A 19,495-nucleotide genomic window follows, 5' to 3' on the forward strand; every position below is an offset into this window, starting at 1 on the left:
AGAGAGATAGAGAGAGAGAGAGAGAGAGAGAGAGAGAGTGAGAAATTTTTTTATGTGTTAAGTTTAATACTTAAACAAACTTTTTAATGCCTAAAGTTAATAAAATAGTAAACAGGGTTTGCACAGGTCTAAAAAAATTTAAAAAATAGTGAAAATAATGAAACAAAAATTGCCATTTTATTACACTTATTACTTATAGTTTATCTACTACCACTTCATATTATTTATTAAAAAATATGTCTGCATAAAAATTTTACTACGCTAAATCTCTAAACCAGTGTTCCTTAACCTTTTTGATATAATGGACCACTTTTAAAAAATTTTAAGAAGTCACGGATCACCCCCCAGTGAAAAAAATAATTGCAAAAAACATCAATTATTAGAAAACATTTAATTTTATTATTTTAATAGTATACAAAATTTTTAAAATTAAAATTTTTAATGTGAAGGTTGCTGCTCCTTTTCCTTAATTAATAAATTGCATTGGGGGATGGTTTTCGAAAAAGCAACGTGCATATCATGTTCTACATTCAATCGATTTCGATGTTATGCTTTAATTGTCACAATTGTGGAAAATCCCGCTTCGCAAAGATACACTGTACCAAACGGAATAATAGCTGACATAGCTCGCTTTACAAGCAATGGGTAGGCTTTCAAACGTTTTAAAAATTAGTAGTCAGCGGATCCCCAAATTAAAACTCATGGACCACTTAGGAGTTCATGAACCACAGGTTAAGAAACCCTGCTCTAAACAATACAGTGGTAGCTAAAATAAAAGAAGCACTTGTTAAAATTAGCTAAAGTTTTCCCACAACTTTAAAAAAAATCGAAGAATCGTGATAGCTCAGTTAAAGCACTTGTCTAAGGCTAAAATTTTCTGCAAAAACAGGAAATATTAGCAGTTACGTAAATGCTATGTTTTTTCATTTCAGCAAAAATAAAATATTGATAAGATTTTCCTTTCGGAAGTTCCGATTGACACGAAGAATTTATCAACCTAAATTCAACGTAAGTTGATTTATAATTTAGTTTTAGGATTGTTTGTATTAAGAAAAGTCCAGTTTACCATTGCTTGCATGAATTAAATCAAATTATAAGGCATGCTAAGGTAAGGTAGTTTTATGAATATTGTAAATAAATGGTGATTAAATTAAGGCTTCAGTCATTTACATTTTATTTAAATGTGATTTAACTTCGGGCACAAAATTACAAGAAAACTGGAAAAAAAAAACTATCCGCTACAGGTACTAAGACGCGTGAAATATGAATTCTCAGTGCATATGATAAACGGTACTTTTCTGCTCAGGAAATATCAGAAATAAATGCAAATAGTTTTAAAGAGGTATTATGATAAGTTCAAGAAACGGAATGATAAGACATACGGAATGATAAGACATTTAAAATTTGCATTTACATTTTAGTCGGGCAGATCACGTAAGATTGGACTTGACATTTTTGATTTTGTTAAAATTTTCAGGATATGTTTTTAATGCTAAACTATTAGACACTTTGTTTTCTTCATTTTTGCAAATTTTTTCTCACCTAGGGTTTTGTGGCCCAAAACTAAAAATTCTCTGGAATTTTTAGAAAAACATATCTATGTACACAAGGTTATACTATTTTGTGTAATGAGTGAACCAAGGTACAGACCTAATTTTACCCCGAAGTGAACTAACTAGAATTTACTTAATGGAAGAGGGCAAAACTTACTCGATTCGATCAAGGCAAAAGATATAATGCAAATTATCTTTGATTATCAACAAATTAATGATGAATGTTCCACGTGTGCAACATAGGATGTTAACAATTTATTAACAAATGCTAATAATCACGAAGTTTGTACAAGATAGGCTGCTAGCAAATTCAAACATTTTTATTTATCATGACTAAAAAAAAAATCTCCTTTAAACATTTTTAACTTAAAATCACTAAATTTTAAAGAAATCATTAAAATTTAAAAAAAAACTGAAATTTAAAAAAAAAATTAATAACAAAGTTTTTTTTTTCTGTTTTAGGACATTGAACTGTTCAGCTACGTAGGAGGTTATATGGGTATGTGGCTAGGTATAAGCCTGGTATCCATTTTGGATTTATTGGAATCCTTATCAATGCTGTTTTGTTACATTGTAAGAACCAAAAGCAAGAAAAATCTTATTAAGTGAGAAATTTTGTGAAATGTATGCTTGCAAATAAAAGTTTAACATAAATTGATTAATGCAAGGTTTGAAACTTTTTAATTATATTTAAGAATCGTTAAGTTTATTTAATTCTCCAAAAATAGCGCTTCCCTGCTTAAAATATTTTTCGCCCATAACAAAGTCAAAAACTAGTTTATGGTGATGTCTATTAAATAAAGATAAAAGATTTTATAAATGGCATACTGCATAGTCTGAAAAATGATGATATCATCTATATCTTTGGAATTATCAGTTTATTTTTCATCGCTTAAAGTACCATTTATCTATGTTTCAAACAATTTTATTTTGAGAAAATCGGCAAAAACAGTTAACTCTGGTTTGATACTATGGCAGTGGTGTTACATCAAACTTTGTGAAACACTAAATAGTACCAACTTAAAAATATTTTACAATGATTAAATATAACTGCTAAATCAAAGAGCAAGGATAAAAATGTAAAAACATTTATTACATCAGAATTGTGGCTGATCATTATTTCTCAAAAGTGACACTCAAACAACATAATCACTTCACAGTGTTATAGAAAATGTATAAGTAAAACAATTGTTTTTAAAATACATGTAAAATGTGGTTAATTAGTAAAATACATAGTTATAAGTACAAACTTAGAAACTGTTAAAATTCAAATTATTTTAAATGCACTTATAAATACATTTGGTCAAAAAAAGAAGAAAAAAACAGACAAATTCATTCAAGAAGCATTGTACAGGTGTGTAATAAATTAAACAAATGCAGCATTATACATTAATTTTAAAAGTTGGTTGTGAAAAACACAAAAACTTATAAAAACGATCTAACATATCATTTTAAAAAATACATGTTCATAAAATACATTAAGTTATCATAGTTAGGTTTTAATTAGTTTTACTACACGTACGACTATTTTAAGTCAGAGATAGTGAAATATTTAAAACATTTTAATCTAGATTAGAATAAAATACTGAACTGCATAAAAAATTTAAATTAGATATTTTTTTTCCTTTCCATTATCTTTTGTTCCTTTATCTGAGAATTAGCAATTATTATTTTTTTTTAGAATAATTATTCATTTGAAAGAAAAAAGAAACTATTTTTTATTCAATAGCGATATCATGATTTACTTTTGGGAAGAAAAAATCATTCCGGTTACAGCCAGTTTGTCGGCCAAAGGTTCAGCCTACGGCATGATAGCGATAATGTTGGGCTGTTGGGTTTCGAACCACCATCGGGAAGCGGTTTTCCAATCCAGCGGTGTTTAACCACTCGCTCCTTTGTTTCGCATTTTCTCGCTTTTTTGGTTGTTTTATATCAGGTAACAAATTTTAAAGGAAATGAAAGCTTGTATTATAATTGTAACTAACTACAGTCAAGACATAAGTGTTCAAAAAAGCGAGCGAGTCTTTAAAGGCAGCTAGAGTGTAAATTAGCAATTGGGGAAAGAGCTCCGGTTTTTCAAAATGACAGCTTAGTGCCTTATCCAAGATGCCTTAAATAATTAGAATTAAGGGAAAATTTTGCAATCTTTTAACTAATCTAATTATTTAAGTTAAAACTAATGAAGAGTTTTAAAAATATTTATCTCTGAATTAAAGACCATTCAGAGATGAAATAAATTTAAAATACAAATTTCGAAAAACAAAGATCATCCAATCGTTTAGAATAATATTTAGAATTTCAAATTTTACTTACTTTTAAACAATAAAGTAAATTTCTATAGCAGAATTTTTAATCCAATTTAATGATATACAACTAACTCTTCATTAGAAAATAGTTTTTCATAACTGCACATAAACTTATAACATTTAAAAAAAATCCATTCCGTCTGAAATATCTAAAATCGAATTCACAAAGAGTGTGACATTTTAAATTGTGTTAACAAATTTTCTATCAGAATTTAATAGGAATTATAACTCAAATATCAATATTTAATAATATAAAAACATGTATAATTTGTAATAATATATTTAATAATATAAAAACATATCATGGACAAAAAATGGTTGTTATAAATTTTAATCAAATATATTTACCTTTGGATTTTAATAGCAGAATACTACAGTTCAAAGGAATGAAATTAGGTCTGACATAAGATGATAATTTAAATAAAAGTTGGTCAATAGCATAATAAATATTTAATATCTTTAAAATACATCACAGGCTTGAATGAGGAACCTTTCTGATAAATAAATTAAAACTTCTTTCAAAATTATTTAAAACCTATACAAAAATTAAATCTATATCTTTAAAATAATAAATAGACATCTTAATTTTAAAATTCCGTTAAAAATTGTTTTAATTCATCTCAGTAAATAATAATCTCAAATTCGAATTTTAATTCTCAATCTCTTATCGGGAGTAGGAGTGCGATATGCTTCTGAAAGCAGCGTTTTAGAACTGTTTTCTCTTGTAAATATCCGGTCGCTGTCGTCATCGAAATTTCTTCTGAGAAGAAACAAAGGTGGTCTTGAGAACTTGAAGGCAGCACAGGAATCACTTATCTTTTTTTGCTCCGTTAGACTTTTCAATCTTTCGGATACTTTGACCCCCATGCGTCTGGCCATTTCACACATTTCATTCAAATGGTCATTCGACTTGTTACCATCAGATTCCAAATTAGGTTTCGGGGAAAAACTATGGCTTGTATTCAGCATCTGATTGAAAGAAATTAAAAGTTACGTTATTATTTTTGTAACCAAATTACTTACTATGCATTGAAAAGAGTACCATAAGGTACAAACACATTGTACTATTTATTTTCTTAGCATAAGTGTTAGACAGGCTATTAACCTCATAGATATAGACGACAGCACGGAAATCAAAGGATTAAAAAAGACAGAAAGGTTAAAAAAACAAANAAAGTTAAAAAAAAAAAAAAAAAACGATGGAGTATTATAAAATGAAAGTTCCAATAAATGTTGTAAAGATTGACATCATAACAGAGCGTTACAACACTGAATTTATCTTCTCTCCTACCAATTGGAATTTTATAATTAACAATGGGGCACTGTCGTTGCTTCCCCCTCCCACATTAGTCAAAAGTATCAGATTTCCAGTGATTGAAAGAGCTCTTTCAATCACTGAGGTCACTTATAGGTTCAAAATTATTTCGCCTCCCTTTTTTTACCTTTAAAATAAAACAGCGATGTTCTTTTTCAGCGGGACACGAGGCGGAAGTACGCATGCGCAGAGATTTATAGGTGTATTTCCCACAATTCCGATTTCCAAGTACTGAAATTACTTGGGGACCCACGCATTCATTAGTTCCAGGCAGTTCAGATTCATAGAGATTGAAAGGGCTCTGCTTCGTGTGTTTGCCCCAGGGCCCCACGAGAGTTTAGCTACGTTACTGCAAAAATGTTTTTATCTATTAAAGGTATAAAGGTGCCACACTTTTTTACTTTTAAAAAAGCTATGTTCTTTTTTAAGTGGTACACGAGGCAGAAGTACGCATGCGCAGAGAGTGAAAGGTGTATTTCACGCAATTTATTTCGAACATCCGCTTCCAACAGTCTTATCACTCCAGTATTTTTCGATGCAAGATGAATCTAGACTATTTTTGAATCTAGACTACTAGATGAATCTAGATTTTTTTGTATGTAAACGCAAATTTGCGAAAAATGTTTCGTGACTGCTAGCGGTTCACATGGATTATGCGCAAAAAAAGGGATTCATTTGAAATCATTCGGTGTGATTTACACCGATAATGACTTTTTGGCTGACATTAAGGTTGCATTGCTTGCACTTTATCATTATTATATATAAGATCTTTTATCATAGAAAATAATGTTTTTTGATAATTATATGTTATCTTGTGACTGTTGTGAGTTAACACTTATACACAACTGTTTTGTCCATCTCTAACAGCCAGAACATATTGCCGATTATGAAAATAGCCCAAATTATCAAAATGTAATTGTGTAAGAAACATGAATACACAGTATCACTTAAATACATGCATCATCAACTTTGAAATATGTGTTTCAATAAGCAGTACGCGAGTGTTAATTTAGAGTCACGTGGTACGTTTGAATTTTAAAGGTACTGTGTTGCTCATTTTAAATTATCAGGCAAAATGTTTTCATTTTTATCTCTGAAATCAGCGGTACTGTTTTTAGAGTGCACCTACAGTATGAAGTTCGTCAAATCGTGGGGGTACTGACAAAAGGGATCAAGTGTCAATAATTGATGACAAAATGAATATGTGCAGCCCCAAAAAAGCATAAGGATTAAAAACGTTCCGAAAAAAGCAGTATTTTTTAAAAAAATTTTTTTATTTATTTAAACGACTTAAAACTCCTCATGCACCACAAAATATAGCATAAGACTTACAGTTGTAAGTAGAAAACAAAAGGAGAAAAATTTACAAATTTACATTAAAAACAAAATTAAAAAGCAGTATTGAGAAAATAAAAACCTTTTAGAAAAGTCAATAATTTTTTGTTTGTCATAGCGTCAATTATAATTCTATTTTTCTTTTTAATTTGAAAGATATCTTTTAATTTTATATTTTTTCCGTTTTCCTTGTTAAAATACATAAACTGCAATGCTAAAATTATTTTTTAATGAGTATAAGTTATATAGTTACTTGTTATATAATTATAGAAAACACAAGAAAAATATATATTATGGAAAAAAAGATTTTAAGAAAATATATCGATTATAAGAATGCATAGGTTGTAAGGAAACAAGGGACACAATGAGAACTTTTTTTTGTTGGGAAAAATGGAAATAATGCTATTCATTCTTTTAAAAAACTTACGAAAATTGGAAAACAACGAAAAATGTACTCAGGAGTATGGAAATATTTTCTTAAAAAAGGAAATGAAATATTGTAATACCAAATCTCGCTTTTCTCTTGACGAATTCAACAAAATACACCCAGAAATATTTCTCTCTTTTAAACAAACTGTTTCAGGGTTTTTTTCTTTCATCAAAAACATATTAGCATTTAAATCCACAGGCTCAATCTTTACTTCAGCCTAAAGAGAAATTGAATAACAAATTTAGAATATTTTGAATGAAACAATGGAACTATATATCTTAATCAAGTTACTTTTTGTATGTTTTGTAAATGTTAAAAAATTACCATTTTCAATGTTATTATTTAGATCATTTTTCTTAGAGATAATATTAGAAATTTTTCGTTATAATGTAGTAGTAATAAGACCTTAATATAGTAAGAAGAAAATCATAGTGACCATACTCCAATGTTATTTTTTTTCTTCTTTTAATTTAAAGTTTAAGAGGGACTAAAAATAAAACCTAAATGCCAGAAATGAGTCAATAAGTTTTAAAGGCAAAATAAACTTAACAATGCAATTATAGTTTTTCTTTTCTTTTTTCTTTTTATTGTGAGGGGATAGAAATTTAAATAAAAATATTTGAAAGAAAAAAATAGCAGATTAATTCTGGAATTCCCTTCTTGAGTTCCCCCCCCCCAAGCTATAAATTACTGAATATTATACTACAAGCGAAATAAAAAGAAGAGATTTTTAAACTTATCATATCTTATCGACTTCTGACAGTTAAAAAATTTGTTAATTTAAATTTGCAAGCGAAAAGGAATAAAAATTAAGTTTAAAATCAAACATTTTTTCAAGGTTTTCTTTATAGTTTTCAGGAACCTATTTATTCATTAAAAATTTAATGGATAAATTTAACTTTTAATCAGAACACACAGGGGGTTGAATATCAAATAGGCATTGTTATGCTCCATTTTTAATAACTTGAAATAAAATGTTTTCTTTTGTAAATATTTAGTCGTTCAAAATCAATGTATTAAACTATTTTATAAACTAAAAGTTTGGTAAATATTTTTGGAGCAAAAGTAAAATAAAAAAAAATTACTTTTTTCCCCTTCTTCTCTTTTACTTTTTTTTTAAATTGTTGCTGATGTTCAGCTCTTAAAGTATTAAAGAGCAATCGAGTATAGCAATTCCCTGGCTAATAATATATTGAAGAACATTCTTACATTTTGACTTTTTCCACTATCAGAAGATATTTTAGCGTTTCCTTCGAGAAAATGTTTTCTTCTAGGTACAGAATCACTTTTTGAAGTACTTTCGGTATCATACCGATTCATCTTCAAGTTAGTCTTTCGAACAAAAATGTTTACTCCTTTCGGCTGAAATTAAAGTAACCAATAGTTATTAAGTATCGATTTAATAAAACGAAAGAAAAAACGAAATAATTTATTCTGGTTTATTACACATTATTTCGAGGTACAATTTGTCAATTTCATTGTTACAGTATGCCCATTTTTTCAACGTTATACATTAGTGTAAAACAAGAATATAGTTTAATCAAATTTTCGTCCAATAAAACAAGACTAGAAAATATAAAAATCGTGATTAACTGATTGTTCAGTTGATTCAGAATACTATTTAGAATAAAAATAAAATTTCCATCGTCAGCTACTCTTTTACATAAACTTTCTACAGTTTTGCGTTTTTAATATTTATTTTAATTTTAAACCAAGTTATTAGTTCTTTTTAACATAACTCATTATTAAAAGTTTAAAAAAATAGATTTAAATTAAAAAAAAAAGTAGTTGAACCTTTCATTTTAGTTCCGCAACTGAGTGTTCAGTTGATTCAGAATAGTATTTAGAATAATAATAAAATTTCCATCATCAACTGAGTGAGTTTTAAAATTTATTTTAATTTTAAACCAAGTTATTAGTTCTTTTTAACATAACTCGTTATTAAAAGTTAAAAAAAATAGATTTAAATTTTAAAAAAAAGTAGTTGAACCTTTCATTTTAGTTCCGCAACTGAGTGTTCAGTTGATTCAGAATACTATTCAGAATAATAATAAAATTTCCATCATCAACTACTCTTTTACATAAACTTTCTACAGTTTTGTGCTTTTAATATTTATTTTAATTTTAAAATAAGCTATTAGTTCTTTTTAACATAACTCGACAGTTTTTGGGTTTTTGAAGCTTGCTTTTCTATTTTTTTATTACTGTTTAACCATGATTTAATTTTCTTTATTATATTAAAAACGAGATTTTTATTTTTTACTAAAAATATTGTTAGTTGAAATTAATTTTTTTAACAGAAGGAACAAGAATTGATTCAGTAATGCCTCTGAAAAAAGTAAGTCTAAGAATTTAAAAATGTCTCGGAACTTAAACCACGATAAGAGGCAAAAATGGCATCAAGGAAAAAGTGTAAAAGAAAATTCATTTTTTTTTAAATTATCTGTTTACTTTAAGTAGAAAACGATGTTAATTGAAGAATAAAGTTTTAACATAAATTAAATTCCATTTAAAAATAGAAAGTCAAAACTATGTAATTTTTATTAAAATTTACATGGCGTAATTAAAACTGGTATTTTTTGATAATGTTTTTTATTATGCTTATTTTTAGAAGTAATTTTATACTTCGAAATCATAAATTTTTTAAACAAAATCTCTATGGTCTTTTGTTAAAAAGTTTCTTTGATTTTGACATTTTTTTACCTTCAGTCCTCGAAGAGAAAATTTTTTTTTTGGTTAAATTACCGTACTCTGTGGCAGTGTTTGCCAAAGTGTGGTACGCGTACCCCCAGGGGTACGGGAACAGTTTAGCGGGGGTACGCGTTCTTATGCGAAATATCTTGCAACAAATGAAAATTGAAAAAAATTATATTTAAAAACAAAACTAACTATGAAAATTTAAGATTACGTATTTTTTTATTGGCCTTTTTTTTTTGCAGAGTAAACAGTTAATGATTAGTGGTGTCAGCAACCAGCTGTGTTTTTTAACTTTTGTGCAGTTCTTTTGCATTTCTAGTAAAAAAACCAAACATATTTTTGGATAATAAAACCAACATATACGGTATTTAAACCATTCATTCGATAATTTATCTGTTCATATGGGAACGGGTCCCCTAAAATTATGTTTTTCAAAATTATAGTTCTTACTAACATACATTTAGTAAATACAAAACTGAAAGGAAAATTTAGCTTAATAAATGGTTTTCATGCCGTGCTGTTAGATATCATGATAAAATTTTCAAAGTCATTTACCAATTTTATCACTTATTATGAAACCATGTCTTATTTATTTTACCGAAATCCTTATAAAAGCGCTTCGGTAAAAATTACTTAGCTTTTAAGTGTTCGCATAGAGCAAGAAAGACGGCAAATTTCACCATATTCAGGCAGTTTTGAAAATACTTTTTTTCTCAGTGTAGTTTTTATTCCTTCGTAAGAAGATTCAATTCCTTCTCCAAAACCTGGAATGTGCGCTGAGCATTTGTAATGTTTATAAAATTCATTGCATACTTTATAAAATATAAAGTATCAAAAATTCGTGAAGATTAAAAAATATAAGTAAATTTAATAGAAATAAAAATAAATAATCAAATAAAATTAACTTTTTTGTACTTGTCAGGAACAGTTTTTCAAGGACGTAACTTCTATTAATGGAAGTGCATATATTGGCTTTAACTTTAAAATAATACAATAATATTTTTTTTCACTTACATCTGGTACATTTGTTAGGTCCTTTAGATTATTATCTTCCATTCCAAATGAATTATTCTTATCAAAACAAACATTTTTCATCTGCAGTTTGGTACTCATTTTCTTTTCAACATACGGATCATTTTCTTTTACCTGCAGGCATACAGATTTTTCAGTTATGTAATTAAAGATTTAAGGAATCGAAAATATACATAATTTAATGAATATGTTTTTGGTTTTGACATATAAGAGATATTAAATTTGTAATTTTCCTCTTTCACTTTAGCTTTTGAAGTTAACTTTTTTTCAATATTTCATTGGTTATATAACATACCGTGAGTGATATGTGTATAAAAAAAATCATTTACAGATAATTACTGCAATTATTGTAAAAAGATTAACTCTTCAAGAATTAAAACTAAAAATAATAGAAAAAAATTTCAAACAATATTTATTAGATATTAAAAGACTTTTCAAACAATAAAAGTGAATATTTAAAAAAAATCTCACTTTTAGAATATTTTAAATGTTTTCTCTATCAAAATTAGCTATAAAATTAGAATATTTATTTTTATTTTTTATTGAAATGAATAAATTCTTGAATTCGATTTTAATCCAAAATAATTTTTATAAGTTTTTCTAAAATTTTATCTAAATAAAATCATTACGTAATGTAAAGCAAACAACTACCAAAAACAAGCTAAACAAAGCTTCTTTTTGGATTTCTGTGTATAAATTTTGCGTTGTACGCAAGTACTTCGCATCTTAAAAGTAAATCTGAGTTTTATTTCTTACTTATTTTTTTTTTAAATTTATAAAGTTTTCAGAAATTTTTTGCCTTCTTTATAAGGGCATTCAAATTTTCTTTTGTTGTTGATATTAACAATCAGTTATAAAAATTTTTCGCAGTAATAAAGATTTTAAAATTAACATCGTACAATTTTTCATAAAGTAAAATATGATTTTACAACTAAATAACGAATTAGTATTTTCAGCAAGAAAACAAAAATTTATTTTAAATTTAAAAAAAAATGAAAATTTATTTTATAGGAATTCCGCCAAAGAAATGCTTCTTGCTCAGTTTATCTTCGAACAGTCTACCCGTTCATTCCAAAATTTTTTCTTTCTTTTTCTAACAGCATTAATTTGCCTGAATAATTATATCATCCACTCATATTCTCAATCACATAATTAAAAGTAGTCCGAAAGTTACTAAAGATATAATTGGTAATGATCATTAAACTGTCTTTTAAATATTTCTTTAATGCCACAAATTAAGAAAAAAAATTTTTTTAGGTTAATTATTTTCGTGCAATACTGAAACATCGAGTTTAATTAATAATTAAAAATTACATTGATAATATTCCAAACAAATGACAGGTATTTAAGTTAATACTATTGTTACAATTCGGTATTTTCATTAGTTAGCACATGAAACAGTTTTCTTTCATTATTAGATATTATAAGAACAGTTATATATTGCTACGGTTTAGAAAGCATTGAGGTTGAATAAAGGCGTGGAAACAAAAATTTCTAACTATTTACCTCTTTTTTTATTNTTAAAAATAAATCTGAGTTTTATTTCTTACTTATTTTTTTTTAAATTTATAAAGTTTTCAGAACATTTTTGTCTTCTTTATAAGGGCATTCAAATTTTTTTTGCTGTTGATATTAACAATCAGTTATAAAAATTGTTTGCAGTAATAAAGATTTTAAAATTAACATCGTACAATTTCTCATAAAGTAAAATATGCTTTTACAACTAAATAACGAATTAGTATTTTCAGCAAGAAAACAAAAATTTATTTCAAAAAAAAAAAAAAAAATTTATATGAATTCCACCAAAGAAATGCTTCTTGTTCAGTTTACCTTCGAACAGTCTACCCGTTCATTCCGTAAAATTTCTTTTCAGCCATGGCATTTTCTAACAGCATTAATTTGCCTGAATAATTATATCATCCACTCATATTCTCAATCACATAATTAAAAGTAGTCCGAAAGTTACTAAAGATATAATTGGTAATGATCATTAAACTGTCTTTTAAATATTTCTTTAATGCCACAAATTAAGAAAAAAAATTTTTTTAGGTTAATTATTTTCGTGCAATACTGAAACATCGAGTTTAATTAATAATTAAAAATTACATTGATAATATTCCAAACAAATGACAGGTATTTAAGTTAATACTATTGTTACAATTCGGTATTTTCATTAGTTAGCACATGAAACAGTTTTCTTTCATTATTAGATATTATAAGAACAGTTATATATTGCTACGGTTTAGAAAGCATTGAGGTTGAATAAAGGCGTGGAAACAAAAATTTCTAACTATTTACCTCTTTTTTAATTTGCTGTTTTGTCTTCAGTATTTGATGAGTCTTTACAGCTTTCTAAAAATGTAAAAGTAAGTTCTTATTTCTGAAAAAACTTCGACGGTACATGCAAAACTGAAAATTCGTATAATAAACTTATTGGAAAGTATTCTGCGAGTTTCTTATTGAAGCCTTTTTTAGTAAGAAAAAAATAGTTATTATATGAAGAAGTTAAAAAAGAATATTTTACGAAGAAACTGAATTATAAAAGTTTTAGAACATACAAAAACATGAGAACGCTCTTTAAAAAATATTTTTTTTTTCTTTTAAAGTGCCTTAAGTGAAGTTTGTGTTCTTTATTCTGATTATTTTTCTTTATTCTGATTATTTATCTGTTCTTTATCTGAAAATTTAAAATGATTTCAAATTTTAATGAGAGTCTTAATATGTTGTTCCACATATATTCAAAGAATGTACTTGAATACAAAATGCTGAAAAGAACTCAAATATAAAATGCATTTTGATGATTTCCGGCAATTATTTCAGAAAAAAAAATCTAATGATTAATCTCATAGTAAATATTCCGATTCCAGTTTGTCGGATGAAATTGAAAGATGGTTTTGTAGATTTCTATAGTTTTAAAGATGCAAAAAAATGAAGGCAATGTGATTTAGTAAAATTTAACATCCACTTCTGATTTCGCTGATGCACGGTGACTGAGTGGTCAAAAGCACTGTGCTTTCACTGCGCAGTACTGACGACTGATCCTCAGTGGTGGGATGACGTTACACATCTTAGATAGATGGTTATCAGCTTTTCTGGAAAGTAGAAAGAAGACGGCATCGTGCGCAGTGGTTTGTCTACTTTTGTTTCGCATGGGCATAAATTAAATTTCGGCAATGCCAAAATTATTCCCATTCCAGCCATACCAGCTCATTTTATTGACCTGGAATCTGGTAGAATTCATATGAATACTGATTCCCTTGTTAACGGCATTAGTTCCTAACCATCTTTCCATAGCTCGTAGAAAGGCATTTTTCCCTCATTTGCCCCTCTCGGCCACTGCGGTTTTTATTTTTATTTTTTTCATCCTTCTCTCTCTCGGCTACTGTGGTTTTTCTATTTTTGTTTCTCTCCTTTATGTTTCCATTTTTCGTGGTGACAGTACTTTTTTTATATTTCAAATAACTTTTCAGGAGTCTGTCCAGACATTTTGTGAAAAGTACGTTTTTGTAAAATTGTGAAGAAATTACTCGTAATTTGTGAATATAAAATAAGCGTTAAGTCACAATCTTTCAACCAGGGTCCTGCTTTTGTGAATTTGTGCAAATAGGGTCCTGTTACTGCAAAAAACTTTTTCAAGGAGTTTTTAAATTGTAAAGATATACAAGCAATACTGTAAAATTATAATTAAAAAAAATTTAATTTTTAAAAATAAACAGCAATTGCTGCTACTAAATTAGAGAAGCAACATACAAATATTTGGTATTTAGCTTATTCTGCTAAACGCAGAATATTTATTTCGGACGAATAAGGGAAGAAGCGTCTACCGAAGACAAAACATAGCTCGTTTACATCTATCTTTCTCCCTCCCCCCTTTCCTGGGAAGGGTTATTCGATTAACAAAACAATAATGAAGATAAACCAATTTGTGAAAGGTCCGATTAAAAGATTAATTATTTTGTGAAGGGTCCGTTATTAAGTTAAAATATTTTGTGAAGGGTCCGTTCTTATGAAAATATATGTTGTGAAGGGTCCGTTCTTATGAAAATATATGTTGTGAAGGGTCTGCTAACGGACCCAAATTTCTTCTACACAGACTCCTGCTTTTCTTCTTATTCACGTCTGTCCAGTCTTGAAAATGGGCTCCTATTTTAAGCGCTTAAAACATGTTGACTGTTATTTCTAATTTGTACATTTTTGAAGCGAATGAAGATTTTAATCAAGTATTATCTTACCACTTCAATTTCTGGTTATTGTTTATTTAAGAGAACATATGTTTTAAACCAAGTCTCTTAAGGCAAAAAAAAACCAAGAGCTTCTATGGTTCTTAAAACTTTTGCTGATTTAAAAAAAAAGAAAGACAAATCCATTGAGGGGCCACTGATAAAGGTTTTTCTTATTTCAGTTCATAAAAAAAAAAAAAAAAAAAACTGATATGATTGAGAAAAAAAAATTCTTACATTGTAGCTTCTTCTGGACTTCTTCCTTTTACGTCGTCTTTTTTCTACTTTGCAATAATCATCGTCTTCGAAATCAGAATCTACCTCACGTTTTATGGTGCGGGTCATCTTTAAAATCACAAAAGAATTTTTTTTTTCAATTACGTATAACGGTAACAAATAAGATACCTTAAGAAATAAGATTACTTAAGAAATGCATATAAGAATAAGATAATCTGAAAAGTAAGATTTAGAATAGGTTGAATGAAAACTCTCTATTTAATTACATTAATTTTTTTAAATTATTTTTTTAATTATTTTGTTAGTACAAATTTAAACTTTAAAGCAGTTTCCTTTCAATAAAAATTTCAATCTAATTTCCTTTCAATCTTGGGTATTTAATTCCTTACATACAGAAAAAACTTTTTAAAAAATTTTACCTTTATTTTTTGTAGATTTTATTATCCTTTTTTATATTGCAATAAAAATTATAAAATAAAGCATATATTTATTAATACAAAAGTTCTGTTGTAAATGCGTAAGCTGGCATAGCTTGCAACGTGGAAAATAATCTTAAAAGTTTTAGAGTATAATCTTAAAAGAAAATAGAACTCTTCTCATATTGCAATTTATTAAAAATGTTAACCATAACTGACAAAGAAAGTTTATTTAACAAAGGTAAGACAAACTTCACTTACTGTCAATTATGGAAAATTTTTTATTAAACGGGGAATGCGAGAATAATTTATGATCGAGTTTGTTAAAACTTTCATTATTGTTCCAAAAATCGAAAAATTAACGAGTTGTAAACAATTATGTCCCAATTTTTCTTTCAAGTCTTTTGATATTAATAGTAATAATAAAAAAATAGGATTAATGATGAAACTAATATTTCCATAAAATAGCTCTTGCGCTGCAGCGATGTAGCTGCAAACATACGTTGTTCAAAAAAACTTTAAAGTCATTAATAGTTTAAGAACTTGGAAAAATGCAACAATTACAGCAGTAGGTTTATTTATTTTTTGCAAAAATAGCATTTTTAATTAGACTCTTGTCATAATAATACTAAAGTAATGCTAAGAATTCATAAAAGGAAAAAATATTATTATTAAAACAGTGCGCTTAGATAAATAATTTGCATAAATTTTGATAAAAACTTTAATAGCTTGCGTCACATTTATATTTGAGCATAACATGCATATATTAGTTAATAGCTTTCGATAAAACTCTTCTTATAATTATTTTACCCTGAAAAGTTAAGCAATTAAATAAAAGAAATGTAATAAAAAAAACTAACAGTGGGGGAAGAACTACGAACAGCTGTCGAAAACTCATGAAAGAAAAAAAAATGGCCTTCGTGTATGCTTCTTTATTTCGTTTTTCATCTATTTGAGTTAGTTGTAAAGGCAGATAGACTATTCTTTTTCTTTTCAGCATACGAATTGTTTTTCTACTAATCTTAGTTTTACTTTCTTGTATAATGATAACTTAATCCACATTCTGTTTTTTTCCCCTTCTTGTCTGTTTATTTCTTTCAATTAAAAGAAGATGGATATTCAAAAATGAACAACTTCAATATTCTATTCCTAATTTTAATTTGTTACAGAAAGTCAGATTGCGTGGAAAACGTTTTTTTCTTGCTGTTTTAATTTTCTTTCTATGTACTTATAACTGTAATTTAAAGATTTTTGTGTGCATCTCTACTCTTTTAGCTTAGAGTGAACATAAAAAAAAGTCACGTGACCTGCTTCTACTTTGAAAAGCAATGTGATTGGCAATTGTCACATGGCATTTGCTTACGTTAGCAATTGTTCTTTCCATTCTATTTCGAGTAAGCCAAGCTTGTCAAGCATCAGTTCTCTTAAGTGGCACATTTTATAATTTTCACAAATATTTCACAACATATTTCTTACTTAACACAAAGACAGGCGTGAAGCTATGTATACCACAAATAAACTAATTATCAGTGTTTTCACTACAGCGCGAGAACGCGAGAATCTCGCATATTTTTTCCTTTTCTCGCATTAAAAAATTATTACCGCGAGAAATTCGCGCATTCTATAAATCAATTTCAAAACTCGCGAATTTCTCGCATTTTNTTTTCACAAATATTTCAATTATTTCACAATATATTTCTTACTTTACACAAAGACAGACACTAAGCCATATATACCATAAATAAACTAATTATGCAGCGAAGTTTCCAGGTACAGAAAAGAAAAGTATGTCACGGTTGCAATAAAATATATTTTTAAAAAAATGGTAAAAGATGTAGACAAGAAAGAATTAAATTTCAACATATTCGATGTGCGATATGGCGCTGTATTTGATTAACTTTACATTAATTAATATTCTTACGAATGTGGAGAAATTTAGCTCTACTTTAACACGGTATTTTGCTTATTTTGCAAGGCCAGGTGATCGCTTGATCACCTGGCCTTGACTTTATAGGGCACTTGTGTAACTATCCGTGTTCTTGAAGTGCAAGTACCCAATTGTCAATAAACTCACCGGAAAAAAATTTCCGAACAAGTTTAGAACTATTGAATGTTTACAGGAAATTCGATATAAAGTTTTTAAAACTAACTCTTTATTTTTGAAATAACGAATTCTAAAATGCATAAAAGTTTAATAAATTAAAATGTAATAATTACTAAGGGTTATTAACAGCGCATTTTTTTTAAAAATGTGTTTACATATGTTCCATGTATTTTTACTGAGATTCCAGAAGTATACTTTTATACCACTTTACAAATACAAAAGAATATTATTATTATAAACATTAACATAATTTAAAAATCATAAAGTAATATTAATTATTGTAATAAAATGTATACATTAAGTAGCTCGATTCGCTTAAATCATTAGGTAATTCCATTCTTTTACATTGATAAAACAATTAAAAAATAATAATTTTACATTATAAATTCTAGTTTTATGCTATTTGAATGTATGAATGATAATAAATCACTCTTTATCTTTGCATTTTTCTTCATGACAAAGTAATAAAGAACTAAAAACTTACTCGAATAACCGAAGACGAATGATTTCTTGAAACACGTTTAAGAAGATCTGGTCTTCCTTTTACGAAATTAGGATTCGTATATTCTTTATAATCCTCGACAACATGGCTGTTCGAAATATCCAAAATTTTTCTAAATCCGTAGAGATTCAGTTGCCGAATAAACGATGAAAGATTATTACTTTTACAAAATGTATCATTCGGATCTAAAAATTCTTTCTTAAACTGACGAAAATTAAAAACAACAGAATCCCCATGAAGACTCCATTTAATAGCACCGGTCCGACATTCATTGACTGCTTTCCACAATTTATGTTGAAACTTTTTACTGACCATTTTAAAAAATAGAATTAATATAATCTTCTTCTAAACTGACATCCAAGTGAACTAATAAAGTTGTATCGCATATTATTCTATTCAAAAGAGCGGGAATTTAATTATCGTCTGTTAAAATATTATTTGTTAAATAATATACATTCTAGCAAACGATTTATTTAACTTAAATATAAATTTCAATGGTAAATTTTGTAGTATAAATATATTCATTACCTGGATATAAATCGTTTGCAATTTAAGATAAAAAAAATGGTTTCGTTTGAACGTAACAAAACGCAAACGATAAATATAGTTTTTCATGTAAAAAAAATCAGACTTCAACTTCAAACACTCAGATAAAAGCTTCAGAGCGGTAATGTCGAGGATTCAAAAATATACATTCATAGGAAAAAAGTTGAGTGGTGAGAAACTTGTCAGAAAACTCTATATAGGAGAAGTAAAATGGTATATATATTGTGAATTTAAGAAATATATCACTTATCCCAAAAGTTTAAAAGCAGCTTAAAACCATATTTTCAAAGTGCCCGGCAAGATTTCTGGCTAACCAGAGTGTCATCAGGCTGATGTAAACATATACCCTTTTCGAATGCAATGCTCTCATTAAGATTCATATAAACAGAAAGGAAGGATAGGAAGATCATCATTCCCTGGTTTGTAATTTTTTCTTTAATGTTTATGATACACTCTGAAATTGAACAACTTTATTTTTAATAAATAAATAAATAATGAGGTGAATTTCGTAACTCAGGTATTTTAGACTGGTGTTTAAGTTAAGAAATTGCTGACGCATGTGCTCTCGGTACATACCGCAATATAAATCGAAGGATCTACATGCGGACTTCTCAGGCTTTGGAACGGGCGGAGACAGCGCGTAGAGACGTAGGCTCTACCCATCACGTTAGTCATGGGATTATGATGTAATTTTTTTTCTTCGGAAAAATTGTTTTACTAACGTTACACACACAAACTTCCAAAGACAAATTCTCAAGCAGTTTGATAGTTCCGTTTGATTCTTTAGAAGTTGCAAAAGCTG

General features: G+C 27.6%; 2 protein-coding genes across 2 annotated transcripts in view; one reads left to right on the forward strand and one right to left on the reverse strand.

Moving 5' to 3' along the window:
• Window positions 1-2,211, forward strand: part of LOC122271130 (uncharacterized) — a 12,734-nt gene extending 10,523 nt beyond the window's left edge. The window contains exons 5-6 of the mRNA XM_071184910.1: window positions 933-1,008; window positions 2,016-2,211. Coding sequence (XP_071041011.1) covers window positions 933-1,008; window positions 2,016-2,162 — 223 coding nt within the window. The 3' untranslated portion in view covers window positions 2,163-2,211. The remainder of the gene's footprint in view (window positions 1-932; window positions 1,009-2,015) is intronic.
• A 694-nt stretch (window positions 2,212-2,905) lies between these two features.
• LOC107443905 (uncharacterized) lies at window positions 2,906-18,462 on the reverse strand. Its single transcript, XM_043051305.2, has 7 exons — window positions 18,130-18,462; window positions 15,126-15,233; window positions 12,967-13,020; window positions 10,651-10,782; window positions 8,149-8,301; window positions 7,016-7,156; window positions 2,906-4,828 (listed from the first exon to the last, which is right to left on the reverse strand). The coding sequence occupies exons 1-7, from the start codon at window positions 18,460-18,462 to the stop codon at window positions 4,496-4,498; spliced, it is 1,254 nt and encodes a 417-aa protein (XP_042907239.1). The 3' UTR covers window positions 2,906-4,495.
• Between the last annotated feature and the right edge of the window lie 1,033 nt (window positions 18,463-19,495).

This window comes from Parasteatoda tepidariorum, chromosome 9, assembly GCF_043381705.1.
Source record: "Parasteatoda tepidariorum isolate YZ-2023 chromosome 9, CAS_Ptep_4.0, whole genome shotgun sequence".
Classification (NCBI taxonomy): domain Eukaryota; kingdom Metazoa; phylum Arthropoda; class Arachnida; order Araneae; family Theridiidae; genus Parasteatoda; species Parasteatoda tepidariorum.